The following is a 12681-nucleotide window of genomic DNA, read 5'->3' on the forward strand; positions in this document are numbered from 1 at the left end:
TATTCCTTGACTTTAGCAAAGCTTTTGATACGGTCTCCCACAGTATTCTTGCCGCCAAGTTAAAGAAGTATGGGCTGGATGAATGGACTGCAAGGTGGATAGAAAGCTGGCTAGATCGTCGGGCTCAACAGGTAGTGATCAATGGCTCCATGTCTAGTTGGCAGCTGGTTTCAAGCGGAGTGCCCCAAGGGTCGGTCCTGGGGCCGGTTTTGTTTAATATCTTTATTAATGATCTGCAGGATGGTGTGGACTGCACTCTCAGCAAGTTTGCAGATGACACTAAACTGGGAGGTGTGGTAGATACGCTGGAGGGTAGGGATCAGATACAGAGGGACCTAGACAAATTAGAGGATTGGGCCAGAAAAAACCTGATGAGGTTCAATAAGGACAAGTGCAGAGTCCTGCACTTAGGACGGAAGAATCCTATGCACTGCTACAGACTAGGGACCAAATGGCTAGGTAGCAGTTCAGCAGAAAAGGACCTAGGGGTCACAGTGGACGAGAAGCTAGATATGAGTCAACAGTGTGCGCTTGTTGCCAAGAAGGCTAACGGCATTTTGGGCTGTATAAGTAGGGGCATTGCCAGCAGATCGAGGAACGTGATCGTTCCCCTTTATTCGACATTGGTGAGGCCTCATCTGGAGTACTGTGTCCAGTTTTGGGCCCCACACTACAAGAAGGATGTGGAAATATTGGAAAGAGTCCAGCGGAGGGCAACAAAAATTATTAGGGGTCTGGAGCACATGACTTATGAGGAGAGGCTGAGGGAACTGGGATTGTTTAGTCTCCAGAAGAGAAGAATGAGGGGGGATTTGATAGCTGCTTTCAACTACTTGAGGGGGGGTTCCAAAGAGGATGGAGCTCGGCTGTTCTCAGTGGTGGCAGATGACAGAACAAGGAGCAATGGTCTCAAGTTGCAGTGGGGGAGGTCTAGGTTGGATATTAGGAAACACTATTTCACTAGGAGGGTGGTGAAGCACTGGAATGCGTTATCTAGGGAGGTGGTGGAATCTCCTTCCTTGGAGGTTTTTAAGGCCCGGCTTGACAAAGCCCTGGCTGGGATGATTTAGTCGGGAATTGGTCCTGCTTTTAGCAGGGGGTTGGACTAGATGACCTCCTGAGGTCCCTTCCAACCCTGATATTCTATGATTCTAAAACACAATCCGATTTATATGAGCCCATTTAACTGACAGTCTCCATGTCTCCTGACAGCAGTGCACCCATACACTACTATCCTGCTTATCCAACTCAAATCTTTTTTCCCCACCCAAAGGTTCTGACTGCCTCTAAAATTCTTTGGATTAAATGTAGGACAGATTAAGACAAAAGTCTTAGGCTCTAGGCCACATTGTAGCAGATCCCAAGACACAGCAATGAGTCAGCGTACCAGGTGCTAGTGCAGAACGCAGCCGATTGCTACTAGGCTAGCTAGGCTGCTTTACCTGGGTGGAATTATCAAGGGTTCAGGAGTGGGAGAAAGATAACAGTCCATTGGGTGAGGGTGCAGCTAGGAGGGGAAATGTGCAGGTGGTAAAGTGCTGGTGTATCCGGGCCTAATTAACTAGGGGACCGTCCTGCAATAGTGGGCCACAAATAGGAGAAACCACCAGTAATTGTGTTCATGTTGGAACAGAAAATCCCTGTGATCTGTCATCGCAAGATTTTTTACTCCCCAGATTCCACTCCCCAGGCCTGTTTTTAAATGGTCTCTGGTGAGACTTAAACTATCCCAAGTGCCGCTGATTTTCAAAGGCTTCTTTGTCCAAGCAGAGAGAGAAATAGGCAGTGAATCAAAGGAACGGAACATCCAGATGCCAGGTGGCCCCTATTCCATCTGACATTTCTTCCACATACACTAGGGCACTATTTGGCCACACAGCTAGGAAATTAAGACTCTGACCTAAACTGGCCATACATGACAGTTTGGTGACACCCTTTGGCTGAAGGATAGAGTATATCTATTTCCCACCTCACTCAGAATCTGGCATAGAGTTAGCCCCAGTATATTGGTTTCAACAGACTTTGCCAAGAAGAGCTCCAGCTAATAAGACTGAAAAGGGAATAAAGCTAGAGAAAAGAATGCCATTATTGTTTGTTATTTTATAGCACCCAACATTGTGCTGGGTGTCTTACCTAATACAAAAGAAAGACATGGTCCCTGCTCCAAAGGGCTTATGGTCAAAATGTGGACATGTCAATGAGTATGGGTGAGAAATGGAGATGGGACAAGGAATGTCCAGATTTACAGTGATGTGATCACACAGATGCTCAGTTTCAGTGCACACATATATATCAGTGGCCCAGAAACTATTTTTTCTTTAAAAAAAAAAAAAAATGATAAAAATACAGCTCTAGGACAGCAAATATTATGGACTCACTAGTTGTGGGAATTGCAGAAGAGGTGCATTTTCAGGAGGATTTAAGGCCCTGATTCAGCAAAACACTTTTGTGCTTAATTTCCATTTACTTCAATGGGATTTAAGCATGTGCTTGAGTACTTTGATGAATAGGAATAGATTTAGGCAGGTTCTTAAACGCTCTGCTGAGCTGGGGCCCAAGTGAGCAGTGAGTTTGGGCTTGGTGGCTCAGGTTACAAATGATGTATTACATGTAAGAGGTGTCCACGCATTCAGGAAATGTCACTGCTCCCAGATGGTACTGAGTAGTGCTCTGTTGTTTTGTGACCTTCATAAACTTTTCTAATGTATTATTCACTCTCTTTGGAAAAATTCACTGCACTGAAGGTAGTTGCTTTTACAGTCATCTGAAGGTTCATTCCACTTGTTAAGATTATTGAAATTAAGCTGGGAAGTCTTTCTGCTTTAGCAGTTGGGACTCAGTGTTGTCCTTCTCACATATTCTGGATCTTAAAACTGGCTAGGTTGTACAGGAGCTCAAACCTGGCCAAAAATTTAGAGAGCTCTGAGGTAAATTTAGGCAGGCCATTCACTAATAAGGAAGCATTAAAATTTTAAACAGCTTTTCCAAGCCCTGAAGTTTTATTAAGATCAAATGGAATTCCCTCACAAGACAATGAGAATCTTGACACTTCTTGAAGCCCTGTCTCCACAACCCGATCAGTGAGTCATTGAAATATTCAGGAAGAATAGGGCCAAACTTAGTCCTGGGATAAGCAGGTGTGTAAACTGGCAGAACAAAATGCAGTTGCTATCAGCCAAGCCTTTTCCACTAAGCAATAATGTTTTTATAATAATAAAGCAAAATACATTAGTAAAAGCAGAAAAGGAAACAGAGAACTTCCCAACTCAGGCTTGAACGGAGTCCCTTTGCCCCGATCAGGGGCGGCTCTATGTTTTTTGCCGCCCCAAGCACGGCAGTCAGGCGGCCTTTGGTGGCATGCCTGCGGGCGGTCCGCTGGTCACGGGGATTCGGCAGCATTTCTGCGGGTGATCTGCCGGTCCCGTGCCTTCGCTGTACCCGCTGCCGAGTTGCCGCCAAAGCCGCGGGACTGGCGGGCCTCCCGCAGGCATGCCGCCTAAGGCTGCCTGAATGCTGCCCTCACGGCAACCGGCGCGCCACCCCCTGCGGCTTGCCGCCCCGGGCACGCGCTTTGCTGCGCTGGTGCCTGGAGCCGCCCCTGGCCCCCATGTATGGAGCCCTGCCTTCCCAAAAGCACCCTCCCATCTCTACCTGCAAAAAAGACAAATTATAGTCCTGTACAAAGAGATGGAGAAGCTCAGCTACTCACTACTGCAGGAGCTGTTGAGCCGGCATTCTCTCAGGCATTTCATAAAGCATAATTTTGGGGAGTTCTAGTGTAAAGGGAAAATCCCACAGTGCTATGCTGACAAGATATGGTGAGTGTATGTCCCAGCATTCTCACTGAGTTAGAATCTGGATCTCAGAGCAGCAGCACTGGTTTACCATTCAAGGCAGAGCAGGCTGGCATAGATGAGGACAGCAAGGATATTTGAGGCATCAGATTTTTAATGACTGGACAGTGAGGAGATGGGCATTTCCCAGCATGCCTCAGGCAGCAAAATCCCTAGCTAGCTCAGGAGAACCACATAAGGAAAAGCTGTCCCTAACATGGTTTTCACGTTCTATCATTGCTACCGGGAGCTTGTGGGAAAAAGATTAGAGAAGGTAAATTACCTGGGAAATAAACTGTTCTGAGAGTAGCTGATGCTGCATGGTGGATGGGTCACTCAATTCTTCAGTGTATTTCTCTCCCAAAATAAGGATGCTGAACTCAACCATCTGGTCAGGAACAGGTTTCGTCAGCTTCCCATCCTCCTTCTTTATCTCATTGTTGATCTAGGAAAAAAGAAAACAATGGGATTTAGTGACCTGTATGATTTGCTCTTGGGTTATTTTTTACATGAAGATCAATCCTTGGGGCCATTCTACGCTTTGTGGGTTTTATCCATGCAGAGAGCAGGAAACACACAAGTTTCTTATTTGTTTATTGTGTCATTTTGGGGGCAAGTATCTCCCCTTTTCTCTCAGTGAAATAGGATGGGATTCAGCTTCTGTAACCAAAGGATCTTATGAGATATGCATGGATATAGGGTGATCTGCAGAGGCCTCTGCAGAACTACCCAATTATATCCCCTTTGATCTGGGGAGCTGCACTGTAATTTCTGAAGCAACCCTGGTGCCAATGGCTGATGCCTCAGAAGGCTGTGCAGCAGGGGAATTTGCACGCATTACTGCTGATTCAGGAAGCAAGCAATATCCAATCAAACCTCAACCTAAAATATGCAGGGTCAGCAGGGCAGTGTGCCCTGAAGAACAGTTGCTTCTTAGCTCTGCCTCACTGTGATCCTACCTACCAGCCCCAGCCTACACATTTTTGGTGTTGTAATGTCAGGCGTCCCACGGGATCCCAGGGGGAACATGCCACAGGATCAGTGCTCCCTCCCTTTCATGCTCCCCAGCCCAGGTCAACTTAGACTTTAAGGCCAGAAGGGACCATCATGATCACTCAGACTGACCTCCTGCCCATTGCAGGCCACAAGACTTCACCCACCCACTCCTGTAACAAACCCTTAACCTCTGGCTCAGTTACTGAAGTCCTCAAATCATGGTTTAAGATGTCAAGGTACAGAGAATGCACAGGTTATTCTAATTTAAACCTGTGAGTAACCCGTGTCCAATGCTGCAGAAGAAGGTCAAACTCCTCCCCAACCCCCCACGATCTCTGCCAATTTGACCCGGGGAAAATTCCTTATCAGCCCCAAATATGGGGATCAGTTAGACCTGAGCATGTGGGCAAGACCTTGCCAGCCAAACACCTGAGAAAGAATTCTCTATAGTAACTCAGAGTTCTCCCCATCTGGTGTCCCATCACCAGCCATTGGGGATCTTTGCTGCTAGCAGTCACAGATCAGTGATATACCATTGTAGGCAGTCTCATCATACCATCCCCTCCATAAACTTATTAAGCTCAGTCTTGAAGCTAGTTAGGTTTTTTGCCCCTAGTGCTCCCCTTGGAAGGCTGTTCCAGAACTTCACTCCTATGATGCTTAGAAACCTTCCTCTAATTTCAAGCCTAAACTTGCTGATGACCAGTTGATATCCATTTGTTCTTGTGTCCACATTGGTACTTATCTTAAATAACTCTTCTCCCTTCCTGTTATTTACACCTCTGATGTATTTATAGAGAACAATCATATCTCCCCTCAGTCTTCGCTTGGTTAGGCTGAACAAATCAAGCTCTTTGAGTCTCCTCTCCTAAGGTAGGTTTTCCAATCCTCTGATCATCCTCGTAGCCCATCTCTGCACCTGTTCCAGCTTCAATTCATCTTTCTTACACACAGAACTGCAGCCAGATGAGGTCTCACCAATGCCTTGAATAATGATACTAACACTTCCCTGTCTCTACTGGAAATACCTCGCCTGATGCATCCTAAGATTGCATTAGCCTGCTGTGGCTCCCCTCTGCTGACAGAAACAAAATGGAGAATATTGCCCTATACTAAGTGATAATCACAAGGGGGGGAAATTCATTGGATTTGGAGGCTTTTTTGTTTTTTATTTACAAACCTCTAGGATTACTTTTTTTAGGTTTGTATAACTTGAACATCTTTTTCCTGTTATTTAAACTATTTTTTCCCAAGGCAGATTAAAATAATAATAAAAAAACCAAAAGAGACTTTTGTTTAAACTAAAGAACAGCCTTTGCTATATCTGACATGAGGAACAGAAACCTTCCCCCATCACACCTTCTCCAAAAGCTTCACTGCCATCAGCGAGTGCCTTCTATACTGTTTAGAGCTTGTAATTATTTTTTAGTTTAATTCTCCCTCCCCCCCACAAACCCCCCTATTCACAGGCTGCTGGTGGTTAAAGAAAAAGAGAGAGAGAGAGAGAGACAGATCTTGTTAACTGGCTTGGGGTGTGTGGCTCCCTAGTGCTCTACAATGTCCTCCCTCCCGTCTCAATTTTGCAGATATCAGTGGTTACACCTTGAGGGGAGAGGATTTCCATTCCCCTGAGGCTCAGAGTTCTGAAGTCTGATCTTGGACTTATCCTGGTAAGAGGGGTTCTTGTATCACTGGGTAACCATCAGTGGTCAGGCTCATTGGTAATAAACCTAAAACTGGCTGGCATCCGAAGGCAAATTGACATGTAGTGGACGGCTATTACTACCCGATTGTTTGTGTTCTGTGCAGTTTGAACCACTGACCAGTCACCCAAAAATAAAGGTAAAGGCAGCGTGTGAATGTATAAGATGAGAAATGCTGGCTTTTGTTCTTGTAATTTACAATACAGTTTGGCTGCACTGAGTAGTGTTACTTTATAAAAAGAGAAAGCACTGTCGCAGCAATAATCTAATTTTACATAGCCCTCTGAATTACTGAGTAGTCCCCATCTCTGCTCAGCTACACGTCTAACACAACCCAGGCAATTCTTTTATAAAAAGAACAATGGTGAAGGTGGGACCAAACCAGAGGCACTGTCAGTCAGTAATTTAGAACTACAGCCATGATAAACTCAGGGGAACCAGGTTACAAGGGGTCACGTAAACTTCGTTGTCAGGGTTCCTTCCTCACTCTGAACTCTGGGGTACAGATGTGGGGACCTGCATGAAAGACCCCCTAAGCTTATTTTTACCAGCTTAGGTTAAAAGCTTTCCCAAGGCACAAATTCCACCTTGTCCTTGAACAGTATGCTGCCACCACCAAGTGATTTAGACAAAGAATCAGGGAAAGGACCACTTGGAGTCCTATTCCCCCAAAATATTCCCCCAAGCCCGACACCCCCTTTCCTGGGGAAGGCTTGAGAATAATATCCTCACCAATTGGTACAGGTGAACACAGACCCAAACCCTTGGAGCTTAAGAACAATGAAAAATCAATCAGGTTCTTAAAAAAATTTATTTAAAAAAAGATAAAAGAATCACCTCTATAAAATCAGGAGGGAGATAACTTTACAGGGCAACAAAAAGATTCAAAACACAGAGGATTTCCCCTCCAGGCAAAACTTTAAAGTTACAAAAACAGGGATAAACCTCCCTCTTAGCACAGGGAAAATTCACAAGCTACAACAAAAGATAATCTAACGCATTTCCTTACTATTACTTACTATTTCTGCAATATTAGATGCTTAGTTCAGATATGGCTTAGGGAGATGTATTTTCCCTGCCCTGGTTCCTTGCGGACTCCGAGAGAACAAAGGAACACAAAAACAAAAACCTTCCTCCACAGATCTGAAAGTATCTTCTCCCCTTATTGGTCCTTTTGGTCAGGTGCCAACCAGGTTATCTGAGCTTCTTAACCCTTTACAGGTATCTAACGTTAGGTATTCAAGTTTGGAGAGTTTTGCCTTAGATAGATACCAAGGTGATGGATGCTTATAAATACTACCATGTAAATGAAATCCATCTATTATATAGGGAGTAGGATTTTCAAAAGTACCCAGAGTGACTCTGGAGCACAAGTCACATTGTCTTCTATTAGGAATTGTGCTCCTAAGTCATACAGGTGCTTTTGAAAATCTCACCCAGTGTCCAGTCCTGCACTACTAGCAAAACACACATTGACTTCTGGGTTGAGTCCATGTTTAGCATTGTGTGGAAGCTTCGCTATGAGCCCTCTGTGACTGGGATAATCTCTTTCTGCAGTGAACTAACTAAACACTTTGCGTAATTCATCCCATTGGTTCAGACATTACCCTCATCAAGGCAGTGCTTTATCAAGTCCCTCCAGTAAATTCCTTAAATCCTGCCGACCCTCAGTCATTACTATCTTTTGTTTGAAACTATTGGAAATCCTGTGGCAGGATCAGAAAGAAGAGATGAAAGAGAGAGAGAGGCTGGATTAAGAAGCAATGCAAATCAAGGTAATAGCAGTTACGAAGGGCAAATGAAGAACTACTTACGCTAGCATCTGAGTCTTCATTCTTGTTGAAGGTATAATCTGATGGACTCTCAATGGAGACCTCATGAGGGGGTGGGACATTGGCAGCTGCATCTAAGAATGAGAAGAAACTTTTTTTTAAATAATACAAACACCTACACACACTTCCTGCTAGACTGTTCAACAACTAAAATATGTTTGCAATTATTCCTGCTCCCACCATCCAGAGAGGAACAAAGCAGATGACTCATCTGATGGGGCAGAGAAAAAATAAATCAAATATGTTATTCCCAGGACTACACAAAAATTTGGTCTGCCTAACAAGGATGTGATACTTTTGAAAGTATAAAATCAAAGATATTAAAAAGTGTCCCAAGCCAATTTTAAAATTAGGATCTTTCAAGATGCATGCATGTTAGGCATTGACAGCATCATTATTTGTATTACAGTAGCATCTACAGGAACCAATCAGGATCAGCATGACCTAGAGGTTAAAGGATCCATGTCTAATTACCAATCCCAAGCCATCAAGTTCCCCAAAGTTAATGTTGCAATAAATTTAAAACATCAGTTTATACAAGCATAAATGGATAGAGATAAATATAAGCAGATGAGAACAAGACCTCTTAATGTGGTAGCATCAGCAGCTGGAGAAGGTGTTGGAATTCCAGAGCTGAAAAACAAAATCAGAAACTGGATTAAAAATATGAAATTAAGGGTGAGAATGTGAGAGTTAGTTTTTTTTTTTTATCTAGTTACGGTTCTATCACCCTGTTTTACCTGAGTAACTATTACCAAATCAAAAGGCACATTTGCAGAATAAATTCTCCATGTATTACTTTACTGACAACTTCATAAAAAGCAGATTTTACATTTTAATTATCAGCAGCAATTTGGTAACGAGTCACTTGCATCTGCACAACACCTATCACACATCATCTTAGAAAGCTTAGCAACACAAACCTTGCTTTATATTATGGGCCAGTCCTCCTTGCCTTACTCAGTCTCGTTGTGTATGTTTACACTGCAGCTGGGAGGGGTGAGTCCCAGCACTCCAGCTAGCATGCTAAAGCCAGCAGTGAAAACATTGTGGCATAGGTGGTGGCTTGGACTAGACACCCAAACTTGGACCCAGGGGGTCAGGAAGGCTTGGAATTAGGCAGCTAGCCTGAGCTGCCACACACATGGCTATTTTTAACGTGCTAGCTCAAACAGAGCTAGTTCAAATCTGTTTACCTGCACTGGGAATCACACCTCCCAGCTGCAGTGTAGACGTACCTACTGACTTTAAAGCTAGATTTAGCCAAAGATGAGTGAATAAATATATCAGAAATCAAATCTGGCCGCAATTGCAAACCGCGCAACCTCACTACAGTCAGTTATGGTTGCAGGAGTCAAACTGTGCTCATACAGTGATGATGTTGAGTTGCAGCCTCAGCAATATTGCCTGACGAGAATACAACTGTTCTAACTTTCGGAAGAGCAGAACACCCGAAGTTCCCATTGATTTGAAATGGAGCTATGGGTCCTTAGGAGTCCTGAAAATCAAGTGACGTCTTATGTTATTCGGACTTTGAGCCTGATCCTGCAAGATGCAAAGTGCCTCCGGAAAGAAGTTAAATTCCCTTCATACCAACTGACTTGATTTACAAAATTAATTGCATCTAGCCTTTTAATGTCTTTGCAGGAGAAACAAATGAGAACAGCACACAGAGACAATGTGAAGACACCAGCGACAGCCTGTGAGGGTCTGCAAACTTAAAAAAATGCCTCTCACAAGGAAGTTAACACTGTGAGGCTCAGGAAAAGGTGTCACAGTCTGCTCTTTTCTACCACAGCTGAGGAAATAAATAGATGATTGAAATAACGTTGCACGTTTACTGTATGTTGAGTGCTGAAAAGTTCAAAGATGAAGATGTTGTCCATGCCCACAGGTCTTAGAATCTAAGGTCTCAGCTTGCAAGATGAAGAATGCACCATTGATGTCAGGGGGATTTGAGGGTACTCAAAACCTTTCAGGTATAGACATTAGAGACCAAAGAGATGCCAAAACCCAAGAGGTGCTGAGCACTAGCCACTCCCACTAAAGTCAATGGGAACAAGTACAAGACACTCAGCACCTCTCCATTTCATACATCCGTTATACATAAGACTGACAAAAGAGCAAACTTTAGGTAACCCATTGCAGTTAGGGAGCTGGGCGGGGGGAGGTGAGGGTTTGATTTATTTAATGAACAGATAAGTTATACAAATCAGCCAAAGACAGATGAATTCTGCTGGAGAGACCATGTTTAATTTAAAACACACTGAAGTTTATAACAAAGATCAGAACTGGATTAAAGTCATGCAGCAAAACGGAAGTTGCTCGTATGTCTTCTGTCCCAGTCATTTGCGGTCAAAATTATGTAAAATTCATCAGTTTCAGCTGAGTTTCATATTCAAATTACTAGGGGGGTTCAAAACCAAAACTTTGGCCAAACATGAAAAACAAAACCACCCCAAACAAAATGAGATGAAAATTTCTCAATGTGAAAGGGAACCAGCAAGTTTTGCACGGCTCTGGTTGTAAGCCGGAGCGATTTTGAGTCTAATCCTGCAAGCTGCTGGATCTGTACTGAAGCTAATGAGAGTTTAGGGTATGCTCAGCATCTCACAGGACCAGGCCCTTAGTGAATACAACAATACTTGATTTGCAGGTAAGGTACTTTTTTGGATAAATACAGCAAATCTTTAAGATTGGGCTATAAACTCTGAAGAGAGCTTCTAATTCAGTGATCAATTTAGGAAAATCATGAGTGTTTATTGGATTGCAATATTTCTTTCAACTGAAGGGAAAAATCTTATTTCATTGGTTGTAATATCTGTGCCATAAAATGAACATTGCAGCAGGAAGAGTTCATCCTGATATACTTCTAAGACATAAGACACTACCTGAGACATTTTTTCTTGATCATCTTGCTGTTTACAATTTTCAATTGAGAAAATTCCCTTCAACAAGAACATGCTAAGAGTTCAAAATTGTGAATTTTAATGCATTTTAATGTTTATTTTGAGAACATCCTTTTCCCCCCCCATATTGGTTTTAACCCCAAAGATTCTATGACTTACTTGGGGCTTTATCCTGCAGTCTTTACTCAGGCAAAATTCCCCCTGAAGTCAGTGGTTGTTTTGCCCGAATAAAGATAAAAAATTGGACCTTAGATCACTCCTCAAAGAATGGCAGGACTCTACACTAAGTCATGATTCCATATAGGCCCTTAATCAGCAAGGTTCTTAAGAACATGAGTAGTCATTAAGTGAAGTCATTAAGACTCCTCACATCCTTTAAGTTTATGTTAAATACGTATATTGAAGTATTTTGCTAACTTGAGGTCATAATGGACAATTGTAAAACCTGTGATTTTTCTCTATGCCAACCCTCTTCATTGTTCATCTTTCAAACATTTGACAAGAAAAAAATTGAGTTCCAATAGGTTTTTTTATTTAAATCAGAACTATAATATACTCTCTAAATTTAGGGGAATCAGAACTATAGTGGGGCTCAAGTAGTTGAAAAAGAATTGGTCTTCTTTGCAGCTGCCTGCCTGGAACACCATTTCCCATTTGTTCTATTTAATACCATTTCCATGGCTGGGGCATCTGCTGCCACTGAACTGGGAATAGTCCTGTGAGTTTGGAGACAATGCTGAAAATTCTCCTACACACACACACACACACAAAATGGAGCCTGACTAAATGCTTCAAATTATGCAGCTATACTCTAAGCTGAACTTTATCAAGATCAAACATGTCTTTGTTGCCAACACTGCTGACGTTTGGGACGTGAGAAGCCCCTGGGTCCACTCACACTAATAATGGAGGAACTAGAAAGTGAAAAATCCTTGGCTTTCTTCCTTTAATTTTTAATGTGTCTAATCCTTTTCCTGGAGAAGATAACCTTGAAAACATAAAACTGATGTGAACAGGTTGCTAATGTTAAAAAACACAAGCAGCTGGGCTTCACTTCTGCAGCAGGAGACTGGAATTACCTAAAGACAGACAGACAGACAGACACACACACAGTGTTGTAAAATGAGTACGTTGAGTTTGCTGTTTATCCCAAGGACTTATCTCGCTAAAGCTTCCCAGTATCCTTAGGCCAGCTCTGTGCAGTTGTTGTGATCATCTTAGCCCAGAAAACATTAAATTTGGGGTGTGGCAAAGTAACTGTTTCTCATGCCTGTTCAGTAACATCCAGGCTGTCTTTGGATGGCACTTCTTAAAAAAATCCTGGTTAGAAAAGCAAAAAATATTGATTAAACAAGACTTCAAAATATTTTCCTGAGCAGTAAGCCAATGAGTCGCAGAAAAACCCTCA

At 42.9% G+C, this 12681-nt stretch overlaps 1 protein-coding gene across 1 annotated transcript in view; it reads right to left on the minus strand.

Annotated features, from left to right (window-relative positions):
- The window catches only part of IMPG2 (interphotoreceptor matrix proteoglycan 2), a 91154-nt gene that overhangs the window by 26242 nt on the left and 52231 nt on the right, over positions 1-12681 (minus strand). The window contains exons 6-8 of the mRNA XM_065419283.1: positions 8948-8997; positions 8347-8438; positions 4117-4278 (exon numbers count right to left, since the gene is read on the minus strand). Coding sequence (XP_065275355.1) covers positions 4117-4278; positions 8347-8438; positions 8948-8997 — 304 coding nt within the window. The remainder of the gene's footprint in view (positions 1-4116; positions 4279-8346; positions 8439-8947; positions 8998-12681) is intronic.

Source organism: Emys orbicularis, chromosome 1, assembly GCF_028017835.1.
Source record: "Emys orbicularis isolate rEmyOrb1 chromosome 1, rEmyOrb1.hap1, whole genome shotgun sequence".
Lineage (NCBI taxonomy): Eukaryota > Metazoa > Chordata > Testudines > Emydidae > Emys > Emys orbicularis.